At 43.2% G+C, this 21742-nt stretch overlaps 1 protein-coding gene across 3 annotated transcripts in view; it reads left to right on the forward strand.

Moving 5' to 3' along the window:
• The window catches only part of LOC109896823 (GRAM domain-containing protein 4-like), a 73258-nt gene that overhangs the window by 37821 nt on the left and 13695 nt on the right, over positions 1-21742 (forward strand). For all 3 annotated transcript variants that reach the window (XM_031832029.1, XM_020491206.2, XM_031832030.1), the window contains 5 exons: positions 14548-14668; positions 15454-15527; positions 19850-19994; positions 21151-21176; positions 21290-21381. In XM_031832029.1, coding sequence (XP_031687889.1) covers positions 14548-14668; positions 15454-15527; positions 19850-19994; positions 21151-21176; positions 21290-21381 — 458 coding nt within the window. The remainder of the gene's footprint in view (positions 1-14547; positions 14669-15453; positions 15528-19849; positions 19995-21150; positions 21177-21289; positions 21382-21742) is intronic.

The following is a 21742-nucleotide window of genomic DNA, read 5'->3' on the forward strand; positions in this document are numbered from 1 at the left end:
GCACAATCGAGAGCATCCTGGCAGGCTGTATCACCGCCTGGTACGGCAACTGCTCCGCCCACAACCGTAAGGCTCTCCAGAGGGTAGTGAGGTCTGCACAACGCATCACCGGGGGCAAACTACCTGCCCTCCAGGACACCTACACCACCCGATGTTACAGGAAGGCCATAAAGATCATCAAGGAAAACAACCACCCGAGCCACTGCCTGTTCACCCCGCTATCATCCAGAAGGCGAGGTCAGTACAGGTGCATCAAAGCTGGGACCGAGAGACTGAAAAACAGCTTCTATCTCAAGGCCATCAGACTGTTAAACAGCCACCACTAACATTGAGTGGCTGCTGCCAACACACTGACTCAACTCCAGCCACTTTAATAATGGGAATTGATGGGAATGATGTAAAATATATCACCAGCCATTTTAAACAATGCTACCTAATATAATGTTTACATACCCTACATTATTCATCTCATATGTATACGTATATACTGTACTCTATCATCTACTGCATCTTTATGTAATACATGTATCACTAGCCACTTTAACTATGCCACTTTGTTTACATACTCATCTCATATGTATATACTGTACTCGATACCATCTACTGTATCTTGCCTATGCCGCTCTGTACCATCACTCATTCATATATCTTTATGTACATATTCTTTATCCCCTTACACCTGTGTGTATAAGACAGTAGTTTTGGAATTGTTAGTTAGATTACTTGTTGGTTATTACTGCATTGTCGGAACTAGAAGCACAAGCATTTTGCTACACTCGCATTAACATCTGCTAACCATGTGTATGTGACAAATAAAATGTGATTTGATTTTGACTTCTGGGGATGTTAACCAGAGACTCTCTGATGAACTGACTCTCAGAGGAGACGACATGCGGTCATAAATATATACCTTGCAATTATTTCCAAATGAGCGGCCGTTCATGTGCAAAGGATTAGCATTTCAATTAATGTAATTATCAACAGTGTGTAGTGAATCCATTTTGTCTTTCCCGTTCTTTCTGTTCCCACCCCTTTCCATTGTCTACCAAGCCATCATACTGCTTTAGACCACTAGGGACTTAACCAATAACTATATTTATGTATTTCTGTGATTTGGTTAGTTATTCTTAATTATTTATTTACTAACTGTGTATATCGTTGATTCATTATGGAGATTAGGGTTCGTGCAAGTATCCAAGGGTTTGTGACATTCAGAAATGAGACAGCTAATAATGAAAAATTAATATAAGACTAATCGATAAGATATGAAAATATCTGAAGTCGATTCGGCAAATAGAAACATGTCGTACACATTTTCCCGGGGTGCCCCGACTTCCTAGTTAAAGTTTACATGATTTAGTTTAATCACGTATTATTAATTACACAGAATTGTTTCGATAAAATAAGTCTTCACATTTTAATGATGTTCACAGACACGACACTAGCAAAGCTTTCCCTGTCAATTGTGGGCATGATTCCTATCGGCCTTGTGCTACTCGTTGACCATGCTAGCTGTGTGCAATGCGCTAAGCTTGGCCCTGGTGTCATTAAATGTTGAGTACAGTACATGCTCACATCCATTACTCCACAACGCTTGGAGAATGTGTTTACTTCTGAACAATGTTTCCTTTATTATCACCATTTCCTGCCATAATGTTCCTGTCATAACCTTGTTTAGTTCTAAACTGTGTGTGTGTGTGTGTGTTTATCTAACCCAGTGGGAAGTAGGGCAGCTAGAGGAGAATATTGATCAGTCACAAACAGAACTAACTGTTCCACAGCCTGAATGCATACAGTAAAAAACAGAATAAACTGTAATCTTCCCCCCTCTGGCTCTGTATGGAATGCATTTGGGTTGTGTCAGGACAGCAGGGAAATCAACAGTAGCATGAGGCATGGTGACATCAGGGTCACAGTAGGGTAGAGTTGGGGTCAATAGTGCATTGTCCCTGTGACCTGTAGGGTCTGTGTTGATGTTAAACAGATGGACCCCGTGTGTGTGTGTGTGTGTGTGTGTGTGTGTGTGTGAGTACATGGGCTTTCCATGTCTGCCGGGGTTAATAGATCAGCCAATCACAATCTCTGAATGTCCCCACCTACCGATGGTCAAATCAGCTTTTCTTGTGTGTTTTAAACCGAAGACTACATACTATACAGTCCATAACGCTACCATGTGTTTTATTTTTAGTGATGTGTACATGTATGCATTGCATAGCGCCGTCTTGCACTAACTGCTGATCCTCGTCAGTCAGTCGTCGGCAGGTTAAGTACTGTACAGAATGTGAACTATAAACAGCAGTGCACCAGCAGCAGGTCTGTGTGTGAATGGACCCATTGTTCTGCTGGTATAATCTCATGCAGTACTTTTCCTTCTCCCGGCTCTTTAAACCTCGATGAGAGGGAATGTATTTATCTGCTTGCATACACACTGGACACTGCCTCGGGACTAGTACAGGGGTCCTGAGGTTCTGTAGGGAAAGACAGCATGGGAGGGGAGTGGTGTATGGCTTCAACGTACTTGGTTGGTAGATTCCAGGCTGTTTTTAGGGACTCTACAAGGCTCCATCTCTAACACTGCAGACTGCAAAGCCTCTTGTATTTATGCTGTAGGATCCAACTGTGACCAGCTCAAAGCAGACCAGACCCACATTCCCTCATTCTCTCTGGAGTTTTGATCAGCTGTGCGGTTTGTTTGTTTGGTACACCATGTACTGACCTGTTGCTGTGTGAAGCTAGGCTATAAACTTGACACCTAGACGGGCTGACTGGTAGCTGTATTTGAGTGCAGGGAGATTCAGAGTTGATTGGGGTCAGGCCCGTTAGGCAGTAATCTTCTACTGAATCCCGGCTTCAGCGAAGTTTGGGCCTGTATCAGATAGAGGTCGACTGATTTTATGATTTTTCAATACCGATTATTGGAGGACCAAAAAGGCCGATTAATCGAAGACTACATACTATACAGTCCATAACGCTACCATGTGTTTTATTTTTAGTGATGTGTACATGTATGCATTGCACATATATATATGTGTGTGTAATAATGACAATTACAACAATACTGAATGAACACTTATTTTAACTTAATATAAAACATCAATAAAATCTATTTAGCCTCATGTAAATAATGAAACATGTTCAATTTGGTTTAAATAATGCAAAAACAAAGTGTTGGAGAAGAAAGTAAAAGTTCAATATGTGCTATGTAGGAAAGCTAACGTTTCAGTTCCTTGCTCAGAACATGAGAACATATGAAAGCTGGTGGTTCCTTTTAACATGAGTCTTCAATATCCCCAGGTAATAAGTTTTAGGTTGTAGTTATTATAGGAATTATAGGACTATTTCCCTCTATACCATTTGTATTTCATTAACCTTTGACTATTGGATGTATTGCCAGTGTAACAGTATAGCTTCCGTCCCTCTAGTTAGCGCGCGCTAACTAGCTAGCCATTTCACTTCGGTTACACCAGCCTCATCTCGGGAGTTGATAGGCTTGAAGTCATAAACAGCACAATGTTTGACGCACAACGAAGAGCTGCTGGCACAACGCATGAAAGTGCTTTTTTATTTTTTTTACCACCACTCAGTCAGATACTTGTATGCTCAGTCAGATTATATGCAACGCAGGACACGCTAGATAACATCTAGTAATATCATCAACCATGTGTAGTTAACTAGTGACTATGATTGATTGTTTTTTATAAGATGTGTTTAATGCTAGCTAGCAACTTACCTTGGCTTACTGCATTCGCGTAACAGGCAGTCTCCTTGTGGAGTGCAACGAGAGAGAGGCAGATCGTTATTGCGTTGGACTAGTTAACTGTAACGTTGCAAGATTGAATACTCCGAGCTGACAAGGTGAAAATCTGTCGTTCTGCCCCTGAACAAGGCAGTTAGCCCACTGTTCCTAGGCCGTCATTGAAAATGAGAATGTGTTTTTAACTGACTCGTCTAGTTAAATAAAGGTGTGTGTGAGTGTGTGTGTGTGTATATATAAAAAATTTAAAAAGACACCCCAAAAATACAGATTTCTGATTGTTATGAAAACTTGAAATTAGCCCTAATTAATCGGCCATTCCAATTAATCGGTCGACCTCTAGTATCAGAGTGCTGGCGGGTATTTTCTGAGGTGTGGCGAGTTGGGTTGCTTCTGGTTTTGGTCAATACCATAGCCCGGTTGGAGAGTGGGATCCTGCGGTGTCAGCCAATATCCGAACACAGCAGGGTGCTGGCTGTGTATGTGAGGTGAGTGGGTTGGTTCAGGGGGGGGGGGCGGGTCAGAGGAGATGGAGGACTGCAGTGGCCTAGATTAAATCTCGCAAGCGCAACCTCAGTAAGTTAACATGACCTATCTGTTTATAAGACCTCTGTCTCCCTCAACGTCAGTAGGGTCATATGACCCATTTGTCTGTCTCGATAGCCCCAGAATATTTTACCTGTCTTTTGTGGGTAACCGTCTCCTAGTTCTCTGACCTGTCTCTGTACCTCTGTAGATGTCAGTTCATTGGTTAGACCAGCAGCTCTGGGGTGTGAGGCACAGCACTCTTAACTGGAGGGCTCAGCCTCCCCACTGTGGGTGGATGAATGGGATATGGATTCATAGGAGATTGCACTAGAACAGCAAATCAGTTTATTCTCAGCTGGTTAGTGAAGAGAACAGGAGAGACACTCTGGCATGTGACAGATTGTCTTACCTATTTAAGGACACTTGAACCACAAACATGACATTTGTGCATGCCTTAAACCCAGGGACAGAGTCATTGTACTGGGGTTCATTGTGGCCAGAGAAGGAAGTGAAAGACACGCTCTGTTACTGTGCCTTGGTGACCCAGGGTAAACTGCACTCGTGATTCTAAAGCTTAAGTGTTTGCGAAGCACACTAGTGCATCTGTTCTCTCAGCTTGGGAGCACAGGTGTGCTTTCCATTGTTTTCATAGTTCTATTTAATTATCACTTCTGTATAAATGCTATTTTAATGAGTATTTCCAGGCACTAGCATTTTGTCCCATCCTAAATTGTTTTAGACATGATTCTTCCGGTGTCTCCTATTACCCTGGAAGAGGTGGTCTTTACTGATACAGTGGGGAGAACAAGTATTTGATACACTGCCAATTTTGCAGGTTTTCCTACTTACAAAGCATGTAGAGGTCAGTAATTTTTATCATGGGTACACTTCAACTGTGAGAGACGGAATCTAAAACAAAAATCCAGAAAATCACATTGTATGATTTTTAAATAATTCATTTGCATTTTATTGCATGACATGTATTTGAAACATCAGAAAAGCAGAACTTAATATTTGGTACAGAAACCTTTGTTTGCAATTACAGAGATCATATATTTCCTGTAGTTCTTGACCAGGTTTGCACACACTGCAGCAGGGATTTTGGCCCACTCCTTCATACAGACCTTCTCCAGATCCTTCAGGTTTCGGGGCTGTCGCTGGGCAGTACGCTGGGCAGCTTCCTCCAAAGATTTTCTATAGGGTTCAGGTCTGGAGACTGGCTAGGCCACTCTAGGACCTTGATGCTTCTTACGGAGCCACTCCTTAGTTGCCCTGGCTGTGTGTTTCGGGTCGTTGTCATGCTGGAAGACCCAGCCACGACCCATCTTCAATGCTCTTACTGAGGGAAGGAGGTTGTTGGCCAAGATATCGCGATACATGGCCCCATCCATCCTCCCCTCAATACGGTGCAGTCGTCCTGTCCCCTTGGCAGAAAAGCATCCCCAAAGAATGTTTCCACCTCCATGCTTCACGGTTGGGATGGTGTTCTTGGGGTTGTACTCATCCTTCTTCCTCCAAACACGGCGAGTGGAGTTTAGACCAAAAAAACAAAAAACTATTTTTTGTCTCAGACCACATGACCTTCTCCCATTCCTCCTCTGGATCATCCATATGGTCATTGGCAAACTTCAGACGGGCCTGGACATGCGCTGGCTTGAACAGGGGGATCTTGCGTGCACTGCAGGATTTTAATCCATGACGGCGTAGTGTGTTACTAATGGTTTTCTTTGAGACTGTGGTCCCAGCTCTCTTCAGGTCATCGACCAGGTCCTGCCGTGTAGTTCTGGGCTGATCCCTCACCTTCCTCATGATCATTGATGCCCCACAAGGTGAGATCTTGCATGGAGCCCTAGACAGAGGGTGATGCACCTCAATGAATTTTGTAACTTTGTCCCAGAAGCATTTAACTGCAGGGCACTCCCACATTATATGAAGGAATGTGCCTACCTGATTTAGGGGGGGAACAGAAAACAGGTGGGTCAAATTTCATTGTAAAACTTTTCCTTGTATTTAAACACCAGTCTGTGAACAAAATTCAAATGTTTAAATTGATGGTTTGGATTACGGGATGTCAAGACTATAATTTTTCCATATTCTGTTCCAGTTAAAGTGTTGTTCAGATTCACTTAGATCTGTGGACCATACTTTTTAAAAATGGCTAGCTCAGAATATAAGCTTTCCAGAAGTTGTTTATATATTAGAGATCAATCCTTTCGGGAGGACCGAGAATTTATTTATAAATCCCATCATTGGATGGTTCGGTAGTTGGGTTTCCCCAAGGGATTCTATAGGCCAGCTTAGCTGCCCTAAATTGTAAAAATAGAGAGAAAAAAAAGAGTTGCCCGTTAACGTACACTGAGAAACATTAAGAACACCTGCTCTTTTCATGACAGACTGACCAGGTAAAACCTATGATCTCTTACTGAGCTCACTAGTTAAATCCACTTGAATCAGTGTAGATGAAGGGGAGTAGACCGATTTTTAAAGTCTCAAGACAATTGAGACATGGATTGTGCATATGTGCCATTCAGAGGGTGAATGGACAAGACAAAATATTTAAGTGCCCTTGAACGGGGTATGGTAAGTGCCAGGCTCACCGGCTTGTCAAGAACTGCAACACTGCTTGGTTTTTCACACTCAACTGTTGCCCCTGTGTATCAAAAATGGTCCACCACCCTGAGGACATCCAGCCAATTTGACAGCTGTAGGAAGCACTGGAGTCAACATGGGCCAGCATCCCCGTGGAACACTTTTGACACATTTTCCATGCACGAATTGAGGCCTTTCTGAGGGCAAAGGGAGACAACGCAATATTAGGAAGGTGTTCCTAATGTTTGATATACTCTGTGTATAGGGGTCTTTAAAATCTTGGAATGTTCTAAAATCATTGTCCATGATTTCGGCAAGGGTACAGATTCCAACTGGAGGCTGCCCTCCAGTTCGCAAGGCATTATTGTGAAATATTGGAGCATAGCATGCCATTTTGATTCCCAGTTACATTATTTTTCAATTTTGCGCCAAATAGAAATTTTGAGAGCAATAATTGGACCAAGGCGTAGTTTACATTGTTTAAGGGATATACAGTGGGGAGAACAAGTATTTGATACACTGCCGATTTTGCAGGTTTTCCTACAGGTAGAGGTCTGTAATTTTTATCATCCAGAAAATCACATTGTATGATTTTTAAGTAATTAATTAGCATTATATTGCATGACATAAAGTATTTGATCACCTACCAACCAGTAAGAATTCCAGCTCTCACAGACCTGTTAGTTTTTCTTTAAGAAGCCCTCCTGTTCTCCACTCATTACCTGTTAACTGCACCTGTTTGAACTCGTTACCTGTATAAAAGACACCTGTCCACACACTCAATCAAATAGACTCCAACCTCTCCACAATGGCCAACACCAGAGAGCTGTGTAAAGATATCAGGGATAAAATTGTAGACCTGCACAAGGCTGGGATGGGCTACAGGACAATAGGCAAGCAGCTTGGTGAGAAGGCAACAACCTTTGGCGCAATTATTAGAAAATGGAAGTTCAAGATGACGGTCAATTATTTTCCAACATCATTTTCAAAGAAATTCATAAAAAATCTTAGAATGTGATTTTCTGGATTTTTTTTCTAATTTTGTCTGTCATAGTTGAAGTGTACCTATGATGAAAATTACAGGCCTCTTCTTTTTAAGTGGGAGAACTTGCACAATTGGTGGCTGACTAAATACCTTTTTGCCCCACTGTAGATGGCAATCGCCCCAGTCACTGTTAGAACATTTATAATTATTGACAGTGAGAGCGAATGATGCTAGTCAAGTAGTAATTGAGGTTTTTTAATTGAACCCTTCTATTTAACTAGGCAAGTCAGTCAAGAACAAATTCTTATTTACAGTGACGGCCTACCCCGGCCAAACCTGGAAGATGCTGGGCCAATTGTGCGCTGCCCTATGGGACTCCCAATCACGGCCGGATGTGATGCAGCTTGGATTAAAACCAGGGACTACAGTGACACCGCTTGCACTGAGATGCAGTGCCTTAGACCTCTGTGCCACTCGGGCACCCCCCCGAGCCCCCCAAATATACTTGACTCTGTAAAGAATCTTAAAGTCCAACCTATACAAATAAACAAAGTCCAACATATTTTTACATTTTATTTTTAACTTGTTTCATGCCCACAAGGAAGGGGTGGAATGGGGAGAGAGGTTGATGAGCGACCTTAGATGTTTAGGGGGGTAGAGTGGGTGGGAGCTTAGGTCAGGCAGGTCCAGTGTCGGGTCCACCTCGATGACGGGATGAAGAGTGACAGTGTAACTGGCTCTGCCTGATTACTCCAATCATTCAATACCCATTACACAAGCATGGGGAGAGGGACGGAGGCCTTTCTGTTACATTACCCAGCATGCTTCTCTCTTATTACCTAGCCTGCCTCTCTGTCCTGTCAGCTGGTGTCTAATAGGGTTACAGGCATTCTCTGGCACTTAGCACGAGGTCACAACTAAGCTACTTATACCACACAGGGCTCTAGTCGAGACTAACTTTTTCCACGGGTGGCACTGGTGCAACTAACTTTCAGTTGATGACCACATCACATGATTTGGTTGCAGTAATTTTTACCGGACCGGTGTCGCTTAACGTCGGCTCTGGGATTCTATCCAGCAACCTTTCGGTTAATGTCCCAACATTCTTAACCATTACGCTACATGCCGACCCTATCGTGACCTACCCTCCATTCACACATACTTCTACTGAACAAAAATATAAACGCGACATGTAAAGTGTTGGTCCCTTGTTTCATGAGCTGAAATGAAAGATCCCAGAAATGTTCCAAATGCACGAAAAGGTTATTTCTCTCAAATTTGGTGCACAAATGTGTTTACGTCCCTGTTATTGAGCATTTCTCCTTTTTGCCAAGATAATCCATCCACCTGACCGGTGTGGCATATCAAAAAGCTGATTAAACAGAATGGGGACTGGGGACATTAAAAGGCCACTCTAAAATGTGCATTTTTGTCACACATCACAATGCCACAGATGTCTTAAGTTTTGAGGGAGCGTGCAATTGGCATGCTGACTGCAGGAATGTCCATCGGAGCTGTTGTCAGAGAATGTAACGTTAATTTCTTTACCATAAGCTGGCTCCAATACTGTTTTAGAGAATTTGGCAGTATGTCCAACCTGCCTTACAACCGTAGACCTCGTGTAACTATGCCAGCCCAGGACCTGTGGGGTCATCTGAGACCAGCCACCCGGGGAGCTGATGAAACTGTGGTTTTGCACAACCGAAGAATTTATGCACAAACTGTCAATCGTCTCAGGGAAGCTCATCTTCATGCTCGTCATCCTCACCAGGGAATTGACCCGACTGCAATCGACGTCGTAACCGACTTCAGTGGCCAATTGGTCACCTTCAATGGTCACTGGCACGCTGGAGAAGTGTGCTCTTCGCAGATAGTTTCAAATGTGCTGGGAAGATGGCAGACGGCTTATGTGGCGTTGTGTGGGCAAGTGGTTTGCAGATGTGAACAGAGTGCCCCATGGTGGGGTTATGGTAAGGGCAGGCATTAGCTACAGACAGTGAACGTAATTGCCTTTTATCGATGGCAATTTGAATGTCGTGATGAGATTCTGAGGCCCATTGTTGTGCCATTCATCCGCCGCCATCACCTCATGTTTCAGCATGATAATGCACTGCCTCGTGTCACAAGGATCTGTACACAATTCCTGAAACTGAACATTTCCTAGTTATTCCATGGCCAGACATGTCACCCGTTGAGCATGTTTGGGATGCTCTGGGTCGACATGTGCAACAGCGTGCTCCAGTTCCCACCAATGTCCAGCAACTTTGCATGGCCATTGAAGAGGAGTGGGACAACATTCCACAAGCTACAATCAACAGCCTGATCAACTCTATGCGAAGGAGATGTGTCGCGCTGCATTAGGCAAATGGTGGTCGCAACAGATGCTCTCTTGTTTTCTGATCCATGCCTCCTACGTTTTGGTTTTAAGGTATCTGTGACCAACAGATCCGTAGTGTCTGTATTCCTAGTCATTTCAATTGATTTTCCTTACATGAACTGTAACTCTGTAAAATCTTTGAAATGGTTCCTTAAAAAAAAAAATATTTTGTAAGATGACAATCATGTTTCCAATTGATTGTTTGGAGCGAAATCTTTGCTCTAAACAAAGGTTATTATGTTTGAGGGGTAACCGGTAGAAACGAGAGTGATGGAAAGAGAGAAGAGTGACACTGCGGTAGTATAAATCTCCTATGGTAGATAATTAAGGAGATGGTGGTAGAGGAAACTGAATTATACATTTAGCCCTACAGGTGGGAGTAGCTGCTCTCTCTTTCTCTCTTTCTCTCTCTCAATCTCTTTCGTTCTTTGTCAACCCTTCTCCACCGCCCCCCCCCCCCCTTCTCTTCTTTCAACATGCACTCACCGGGTGGACATCTACTGATCGGTGTACTTACTACTTCTTTTTTTTTCTTCTCATCCTCTGATTTTGTTCTGTTTGATTTTTGACCCCCAGTGTCGCAGTGCTGTTTTGTGATCCTGGTGACGGTGTCTAATCACACTGTACAGGCTAGCATGATTGCCATGTAAGGTTGCTTCAGTACATAGTCGACTCAGAATAAGATAGTACATTAGTATCGGCATGTTTTTTTGGCGCAGCACTATAAAGGGAAAGACTGATCAAAGGCTATGGAGTAAAGTAATACCAATATCTATATTGGGGGGGGGGGGGGGGGTGCGTATTAATTTGTGTGTAGCTTATAGCATGAAGTCAACCACTGAGTTGTGACTGGTGTGAGTGACGGGACATTATAAATGACTCAACGTAGTACTTGTATGGAGACTAGTGTTGTGATGTGGATAGTCATTTATAATGGATGTTATTTCCACAGGCTGTTGAGCTGTGTTTCTTTACTGTAATTGACATTATCATAGACAATAAGTACCATGAGTGGTGAGCCTACGCACAACAACAGACAGTGGTGTAGTGAGGGGTAAACACTGTTTCTACACCTTTTTTTTTTTTTTTAACGAAAAATAAAATTGCATTGAAAATATGGGGAGCGTTACTTGACTCACCACGAATGCCGATCAGCGTTTGGCCACTTATTTTTATCACTGATATTCATTTTGACAACAGTCACCTCAGCATTGATCTACAGTATGGCAGTGTTTACCCTACCATTCCTTACCATTTGTATAAGGACGGTGGATCGCCTCACTTAGCTCTGTTGCTCCCGAACAAAGAAGATGGCTTCTATTGTTTTCAACTGACAACTCTGATTCCCAGATGGACTGGATCTGACTTTGACTTTATTGCAAATTGATATATATATATATATATATATATATATATATATACGCACACACACACACACTACCGTTCAAAAGTTTGGGGTCACTTAGAAATGTCCTTGTTTTCTGTGAAAACATACATGAAATGAGTTGCAAAAATTTATAGGAAATATAGTTAAGACATTGACACGGTTATAATGATTTTTAATTGAAAGAATTGTGTCATTCGAACTTTGCTTTTGCAGCAATTACAGCCCTGCAGACCTTTGGCATTCTAGTTGTCAATTTGTTGAGGTAATCTGAAGAGATTCACCCTATGCTTCCTGAAGCACCTCCCACAAGTTGGATTGGCTTGATGGGCACTTCTTACGTACCATACAGTCAAGCTGCTCCCACAACATCTCGATAGCATAGACAGAATATCAGCTGACTGCTTCTTCCCTAAATAGTTATTGCATAGTTTGGAGCTGTGCTTTGGGTCAGGGAATTGGCTCCAATTAAGCACAGGGTATGGCATGGCGTTGCAAAATGGAGTGATAGCCTTCCTCCTTCAATATCCCTTTTACCCTGTACAAATCTCCCATTTTACCACCACCAAAGCACCCCCAGACCATCACATTGCCTCCACCATGCTTGACAGAGGGCGTCACGCACTCCTCCAGCATCTTTAAAAAAAAAATCTGCATCTCACAAATGCTCTTCTTTGTGATCCGAACACCTCAAACTTAGATTCGTCTGTTCATAACACCCCCCCCCCCTCGTCTGCCCTCTCTCTCTTCCAGTATTCATGGGACTCTGTGGTTTGTGTGCAGGGACAAAAGGTGAGCAGGAACACTGTGTTGAGCTCCGGTGTGGGGCTAAGAGGAGGCATGGTCTGCCCAGTCACCCGATGACACCTGACACTACTGCTGGAGTCAGCCAGGCGAGGAGAGGGGGAAGGAGGGGAAAGTGGTCAGTAAGAAAAGAAGAGGATGAGAGAGACAAAGAAAAAAGTGAGGAAACGAGAAAGAAACGAGACGTTTAGTGAAACAATTACCAGAGTCTCCTCTCGTCTGTCAGGTGTGTATTGACTAGTGACCAGCCTCTTAGCACCTCGATCACTCTGTAACCTTTGTGGCTCTGTACAGGGCAGAGCAGTGAAAGGAGCCAAGTGGGACAATGTAAGAGGATCACGATCTCATCCCGTGATTATCATTCTGTACTGCAGTCTGCAGGGGTTGAAATTGTGTCACAGCACAGAAGCTACCAGAATAACACAGTTATTATTCTGAAACGGCCCCTTGTAAAGATGTGACAATGTGATCCGGAACATCTCAAAGGTTTGGGTTTTCATTTTTTATTTTTTACCAGATCTTGAGCAAAGACACATAGACTGATGTGTCTTCTGGAATCTATGTGCATTAACAAAGGGGGTAAAGAAATCTGATGATCATCATCATCCAATTTTATTGGTCACATGGTTAGCAGATGTTAATGCGAGTGGAGCGAAATGCTTGTGCTTCTAGTTCCGACTATGCAGTAATATCTAACAAGTAATCTAAAAAATCCACGACTACCTTATACACACACATGTAAAGGGATGAATAGAATATGTACATATAAATGTATGGATGAGCGATGGCGTGCCCTATAGGCAAGATGCAGTAGATGGTATAGAGTACAGTATATACATATGAGATGAGTAATGTAGGATATGTAAACATTATTAAAGTGGTGTTGTTATTTAAAGTGACTAGTGATACCTTTTATTAAGTCCATTTATTTAAGTGGCCAGAGATTTGAGTCTAGGTTGGCAGCAGTCTCTCTATGTTAGTGATGTCTGTGTAACTGTGGGTGGACCATTTCAGTTTGTCCGTGATGTGTACGCTGAGGAACTTAAAACTTGACACCTTTTCCACTACTGTCCCATGGATTGGGGGGTGCTCACCCTGCTGTTTCCTGTAGTCCACAATCTCCTTTTTGTTGATGTTGAGTGAGAGGTTATTTTCCTGACACCACACTCCGAGGGCCCTCACCTCCTCCCTGTATGTTGTCTCGTCATTGTTGGTAATCAGGCCTACCACTTTTGTCGTCTGCAAAACTTGATGATTGAGTTGGAGGCGTGCATGGCCACGTAGTCATGGGTGAACAGGGATTACAGGAGAGGGCTGAGAATGCACCATTGTGGGGCCCCAGTGTTGAGGTTCAGCAGGTTGGAGATGTTGTTTCCTACCTTCACCACCTGGGGGTGGCCCCTCAGACCCAGGGTCTCGAACTTAATGACGAGTTTGGAGGGTACTATGGTGTTAAAAACTGAGTTGTAGTCAGTGAACAGCATTCTTACATAGGTATTCTTCTTGTCCAGATGGGATAGTGCAGTGTGATGGCGATTGCATCGTTAGTGGACCTATTGGGGTGGTAAGCAAATTTGAGTGGGTCTAGGGTGTCAGGTGGGGTAGAGGTGATATGATCCTTGACTAGTCTCTCAAAGCACTTCATGATGACAAGTGAGTGCTACGGGGGCGATAGTCATTTAGTTCAGTTACCTTCGCTTTCTTGGGAAAAGGAACAATGGTGGCCATCTTGAAGCATGTGGGGACAGCAGATAGGGATTGGTTGATTATGTCTGTGAACACACCAGCCAGCTGGTCTGCACATGCTCTGAGGACGCGGCTAGGCATGCCTTCTGGGCCGGCAGCCTTGCGAGGGTTAACACGTTTAAATGTTTTACTCACGTTGGCCATGGAGAAGGAGAGCCCACAGGCTTTGGTAGCGGGCCGTGTCAGTGGCACTGTATTGTCCTCAACGCGAGCAAAGAAGTTGTTTAATTTGTCTGGGAGCAAGACGTCGATGTCCGCGACTGGGCTGGTTTTCTTTTTGTAATCCGTGATTGACTGTAGACCCTGCCACATACGTCTCGTGCTTGAGCCGTTGAATTGCGATGATACCAGTCGTGTGTGTGTGTGTGTGTGTTTTTCAGAAGAGGAGTTGAGGAAGCTACGAGAGGAAACCAATGTGGAGAAGATGAAGGAAGAGCTGGAGAGAGAGCGAGGGAAGAGGCTCGACCTCGAACTGAGGATGAACGAGGTGCTAAAATCCAGGTGTGTGATGGAGAGAGTGAGGGGAACAATGTGTGTCGTCTCATTCTCTAAGTGTTGCTTCCTTAGAGAACACTTAGTTAGTCACTTCACTCTGTCTGTCTGTGCTGCCTTCAGTGCTGCAACACTCTACTCCCTGCCTACCATCCTGCCTATCCCAGTGAGGGGTCCTTTGGTGGGGTGGATCACCCTGGGCTGCAGCGGGTATAAATAGCTGCAGCTTGGTTGGCACATGGCAGGGAAGTCCTCAAGGACTGTGTGTGTGCTCACTGTAGTGTGTCATATGTCATAACCAAATCACGCGCTTCTATATCAGAGCGCAGAGCATGACGCAGCGGTTATGTTAGTCTTGGGACATTCACTTCTGTATCCCAAAACTATATTTTGGTATTTGTTTCATTAGTCCATTGTTGATATAGTCCCAAACATGTTTTGCATGTCAACAATCAAGTTTAACATGTATAACTTTCAAAATACAGAAATACTGCAAATACCAAAATAGCGTTTTTTTGGGGGGGGTGGAATTTTCCTTTTAAGTAAAGCTTCGGGTTCACCCTGTCTACTCAGAATGGATTTCAGTGGCATTTTAGCTCCTGCCAAAAGGACACTGTGTGGAATGTCTCCTTGGTCGTACAGTAAGGTCCACAAGGCCATAGTGGGGGCATGAAGACACATTACACATCAAATAACCAAAATCTTGGGGTGCATAAAGCCCATGAATGTTTGTTTTACATAGTGTTGCAAAGACTCACTCTTTCTCCTCTCCTTTTTTTCTATACTTCTATCAGTTTGGAAGACTCGCCGCCACAGCCTGCCCGTAAACCCCCGTCTCCAACGCCTGCTGCCAATGGCAAAGACGGAGGTAAGCAAGGCAGAAAGTGGACTGTGGCGTAACACCTATGACTGCTGATTAGTATACACCAAAAACTGCCCCTACCTTTACTGTTTATGGAATTGAGGAGACCGGATTGATACTGCTCACACCTATCCCAGTCCTTCAGATCTGCAAAGACTGAAAAGGATAAGGGAATAATCTGTAGAAAAGTTACTTAAATCAGATGCCAGTTTCTGTATTTTAACGAGCTAAGCTTTCAAGCTTTGGGTCAGAAGAAACCTTTGTTAGAAATCGCAGTATCTCTCATAGATCACTGAAATAAAGGGGTTTGTAGGGCCACAGGGCAGCTAGGGACTGAGAGACTGTGGGAAGGCATTCAGGAGTTAGGTTGAAGCCAGTGGGAGTCTGGTAGGACTGTAGAGCTGAAGGGAAGAGGACAGGAGACAGAACAGGGGGAGGAACCGACGTTTGCTCTGACACTTTAGGGACTGGGATATGTGGATGTGTGTGTTTTTACAGTGGGAGTGTGTAGGGATGACTATTCTTGAAAGACTGTAATAACCCTGTGGGGGGGGGCTTCAGGATGTTGTGGAATCTATTTTCTCCATGGGGGATTTCACATATGTGACTCACCACCAGGATTCGATCTTATGTAGCAAAATTTGAAATGGTGTTTTTTACATTGGATAAAAGTAAAGCACTACAAAATGGTATGTCATACACTGCATTTTTGAGGAACAATGGGAAAGTAATTCTGCGTTGAAAGTTAATAAACTTGTAAACTCACTTTTGAGAAAATGGCCGATGAATGTTTTCGTATCGATTGAAGAGCTCTTCTTTGTCTACGCTCTGTCCAATGATTTGTTTACTGACACCGGCCATGTTCAACGGGTGTTGTACACTTTAGCTTAAGACATGTACAGTTGAAGTCGGAAGTTTACATACGCCTTAGCCAAATACAATTAAACTCAGTTTTTCACAATTCCTGACATTTAATCCTAGTAAAAAATCCCTGTTTTAGGTCAGTTAGGATCACCACTTTATTTTAAGAATGTGTTACGTCAGAATAATATTAGAGAATATTTTATTTCTTTCATCACATTCCCAGTGGGTCAGAAGTTTACACACACTCAATTAGTATTTGGTAGCATTGCCTTTACATTTTTTAACTTAAATTGTTTAACTTGGGTGAAATGTTTTGGTTAGCCTCCCACAATAAATTGGGTGAATTTTGACCCATTCCTCCTGACAGAGCTGGTGTAACTGAGTCAGGTTTGTAGGCCTCCTTGCTCACACATGCTTCTTCAGTTCTGCCCACAAATTTTCTATAGGATTGAGGTCAGCGCTTTGATGGCCACTCCAATACATTGACTTTGTCCTTAAGCCATTTTGCTACAACTTTGGAAGTATGCTTGGGGTCATGACCCATTTGCAATCAAGCTTTAACTTATTGACTGATGTCTTGAGATGTTGCTTCAATATATCCACATAATTTTCCTCCCTAATGATGCCATCTATTTTGTGAAGTGTACCAGTCCCTCCTGCAGCAAAGCACCCCCACAACATGATGCTGCCACCCCTGTGCTTCACGGTCGGGATGGTGTTCTTTGTCTTGCAAGCCTCCCCCTTTTTCCTCCAAACATAACGATGATCATTATGGCCATACAGTTCTATTTTTGTTTCATCAGACCAGAGGGCATTTCTCCAAAAAGTACGATCTTTGTCCCCATGTGCAGTTGCAAACTGTAGTGTGGTTTTGGAGCAGTGGCTTCTTCCTTGCTGAACGGCCTTTCAGGTTATATGACTCGTTTTACTGTGGATATAGATACTTTTGTACCTGTTTCCTCCAGCATTTTCACAAGGTCCTTTGCTGTTGTTCTGGGATTGATTTGCACTTTTCGCGCCATAGTACGTTCATCTCTAGGAGACAGAACGCGGCTCCTTCTTGAGCGGTATGACGGCTGCGTGGTCAAATGTTTGTCCAGTTGAACGTGGTACCTTCAGGCATTTGGAAATTGCTCCCAAAGGATGTACCAGAATTGTGGAGGTCTACAATTTGTTTTCTGAGGTCTTGGCTGATTTATTTTGATTTTCCCATGATGTCAAGCAAAGAGGCACTGAGTTTGAAGGTAAGCCTTGAAATACATCCACAGGTACACCTCCAATTGACCCAAATGGTGTCAATTAGCCTATCAGATGCTTCTAAAGTCATGACATTGTTTTCTGGAATTTTCCAAGCTGTTTAAAGGCACAGTCAACTTGGTGTATGTAAACTTCTGACCCACTGGAATTGTGATACAGTGAGTTATAAGTGAAATAATCTGTCTGTAAACAATTGTTGGAAAAAGTTACTTGTGTCATGCACGAAGTAGATATCCTAACCGACTTGCCAAAACGATAGTTTATTAACAAGAAATTTGTGGAGTGGTTGAAAAACGAATTTCAATGACTCCAACCTAATGCTATGTAAACATCCGACTTAGCTAGCTAGTTAGGTAGGTAAACAATGAACCTAGCTAGGTCAACAATGTGTAAGATCACACACGTCACGTAATGAACGACCCAGCCAGCTAACGTTAGCCAGTTAAACAGCAATGAACATAGTGGTTCTTCCTTTAAAGTGTATGTGTACTGCAGCACAGCTTGCAGGGTGCTGCAGAATTCTATGACATGTTATTTCATTCTCAGCCATTGTTGCCAGAATGATGCAATTTACCACAATATGCCACCATCTATCACGAATGACCGCAGCATAAGCTCCAATTTTTTTTAAGGAAGAACTACTGTTCTAATGTTACCCTGCATGAATCTGCTGGGCGCTAACCAACCAGGTTCAATGTTGGCTAGCTAACATTAGGCTCTAACTAGCAAAGCAAATGGCTCTGGGATACGAATAATAATGTCAGCTAGGGAGCCAGCCAGCTAACGTTAGCTACCTAACAGTACACTTTAGCTTAAGACATGTAGCTAGCTAGGTAAACGTGTAAGGTCACACTATCGTGCATGATGGAGGCGTCTCCCTGTCACGGATGCCATGCCACTGTTGCCCTAAATTTGAAGATGTAATCCAGAAATAGGTGTTTTCTCTATCATACTCTAATTCCACCGATTTTAAAACTCGATCCTCCAGAAAGTGGCGAGCAACACTTATGTAGCTCCACTACACAATACATATATTTCTTTAAAGCCGTGTTCGACAGAATTACCAACACAGACTGACCAGCCCAAATAGACAGCGTTCTATATGGCAGATCAATCTGAACTCCTCTCTCTGCATGTCTAGCCCACTCAGTATCTCAGCCAATCAAGGCTTGTAATTTTAACAATTTTATTGGTATTTACAGATTAAACATACAACTTTAAGGCACATGAAAGATCACATGTTCCAGAAGGCATTTGTTTCTGCCAACAAGAATAATGAATGGCTCTCATGTTAAGTTGTGACTTGTGACATACGCATAGATTCCTGAAACAGATCTCTCTCTCACACACACACACACACATTAACTTTAAAACTATAACCCAGCAGTAAGGACAGGCAGCTTTAATAGCAGTGTTTAGTGCAAAACACTTTCTGGGTGCTGAACATCCTCATTAGCAGAGATATTTTAGTGTGCATGGAGCACAGATTACTGCCAGGCAGCCTATCCGTCAGCAGGCTGGAATAATACACTGTTTGTGTGCGTGGGTTGGGGGAGAGGCGCTGTAGAAGTATCTCTTGAAAATCAATTATTTTAGGGTTCCAGAACCAGTTGTTCGTCTAGTAGCTTCAGGTGCTGGTGACACTGGCAAGGGTGTTTTTATTTTAGGAAATGGGCTAAGTTTTTAATCTAGGCCAGACAGGCCCACAGTGTTAGAGCAGCCTCACCAAATGTAGAATGTGTGTATGTGTGCGTACATGAATTTGTTTCTGTAAGAGAGACACAAGGAGCTCAGTGTGTAATTTAGGTTAATGGGTCTTAACTCCTAAATTAAAGCAGCTTCTGAACTGGGAGATCTACAGACCTCTATCTCCTTCTGTACCTGTCTTCATTTCAATAAACAGCTTCGGGTAGTTATAGAAGTTGCCCCTAGGCACAGATCTAGGATCAGAAATGCCAATCCGACAGGGAGGCAACTTCATTGTACTAATTATAAACCTGTGCTGCCTGTAACCTCTCTTCCTGTCTCGCTCTTGTTCTCGCTCTCTCTCTTTCTGTCTTTTGAATGTATGTTTACTTATATTCAGTAACAAGAGAAAAGACCAAAGAGCGTACATGAGTCCTCTTCCAAGTATACAATAACATAAAACACCCACACACAAAAAAAGAAGCCTAATGACAACATGATCTTCAACTCGGCCCCTCCAGACAAAGACAAGCCGCCACAGGGGGAGACCCTGTACTTGCGGGCATGGAGATGGCTCTACGACAGGGTGGGGGTCTACATAGAAGACTTCCGCTTCGTCCCGGAGGAGAACACTGTGGAGGCTGAGGAACCGCTAAGTGCTAAAAGGTACATTGTTGTGTTCCTACGATGTGCTGAATGAATGGGTCCACCCATCATGGAATATTGATTTTGAATGGTAATGTCTATTCTTGTGATCTAATTTCTATGTACTGGACTAGGTGGTGAAAACAGCAGTCACATTGAGAGGCTGTGTTGTAGTAGTCATTATCTGAACGTTGTGTATTTGTTGCACCCCTCATGGCCAGTACGCTACCACTCACAGAAACAGTAGTAGTCTTCTACCCTAACCTTAATGGTAGTGATGTGAATTCTATACAGACAGAAGACCTCTGGACATTCTGTATATGTTGCACATCACTGCATGAGCAACATGACCAGTGTGGTTTTCAGTAGGAAGTAAGCTATTTTAAAACGGTGTGAAACCATGTAACACTCACAGAAACATTAGTGCGATGTTCAGACATTTGATTGGCTGGTAGGCCCTTCCTGTCTGGGTTTAATATGAGGTCATGTAAGCCATATTGGCCACAGGGAGTGAATACAATGTATGTGCCCTCTGGTGGTGGCTTGACCACACTACGTCTCCCTGCAGCCATTGACTGAGGCTATAGACATTGCCCTCGGCGCACTGATTTAGGATCAGCTTCACTATCCCCCAATTCTAACCTTTACCATTAGGGGGTAAACTCCTAATGGTGACATATGAGATGCAACTCATATGTCATGCTCCTCTTTACTCTACTTTAAGCTGGCTGGGTTCAGTCTAGGACTTGGCTCATTTTCCTGCTAAGCACACATCCGATTGTGACCTTAGGCAGAAAGCTACTGTAAACACACAAATACATACACAGTTTGAAGTGCCCACGGATTGGATTAAAGTTGTCAGTTCAGGTAGAAAGCTCTAGGAATAAAGGGTGTGCTGTATTGTAGCTGACCTTGTGGAGAGGGGAGAATGGAGAGGACAGAGAAATAGATCGAGCTCTTCATTCTTTCCTCCTCCTCCTCGCCTCTGCGTGACTCATAAACAGAATGATCAGTGGGTTGAGGTGTAGCCACCTCCGCTAGTAGGAAACATTTGGCTCTTTGTAGTAGATGTTTGAGAATTCTGTTCCCCCACGGTGTGGTGTCTGTGTGAAGTGCTTGCTAAAGTTCATGTTGTTTCATCTACCATTGTATGTCCCCCCCCTCTCTCTCTCTCCAGGCTAACAGAAAACATGAGGCGACTCAGTGAGTGTTTATAGATTAATACCCACTCAGAACTTTCTGCCATTGAGCTACTGTTGTCAGATATTGTTGTAGTGTGACAATGGGTTGGCAACTGATTATTATTTTTTTTTCAGAGCGAGGAGCCAGACCGGTAACTAACTTCATGAGGAACCTCTCAGCCTTATCCAACTGGCACTCAGTATACACCTCAGCTATTTCCTTCATAGTGAGTACAACTGCTCCGATCTGTCTTTTTTAAAGGGATATGCGAGTCATGTCCAAATCCATCTGAAAGTAACTTCATTGAGCTACACAATTAATTTGAGGAACTTTAGGATGATTTAGACATGAAGTGCGAAAAATGCTAATATCGGAGTTGCCTTGGAGTTGTGCCACAAATGTAATAAGTTACCATTTGGAAACATGGCCAGGCAAACAAAACCAAAGCATGGATTTCTGTCATACCGTGTCCATAGACTGCTTACAGGGTAAGGAAACTAATTTATAACTTGGGTGAACTATCCCTTTAGTGAGCTGTCCTGTATAAGTTTGACTAGTTAAATAAAGGGTAATTAAAAAAACGTCTT

Source organism: Oncorhynchus kisutch, linkage group LG9 (assembly GCF_002021735.2).
Source record: "Oncorhynchus kisutch isolate 150728-3 linkage group LG9, Okis_V2, whole genome shotgun sequence".
Classification (NCBI taxonomy): domain Eukaryota; kingdom Metazoa; phylum Chordata; class Actinopteri; order Salmoniformes; family Salmonidae; genus Oncorhynchus; species Oncorhynchus kisutch.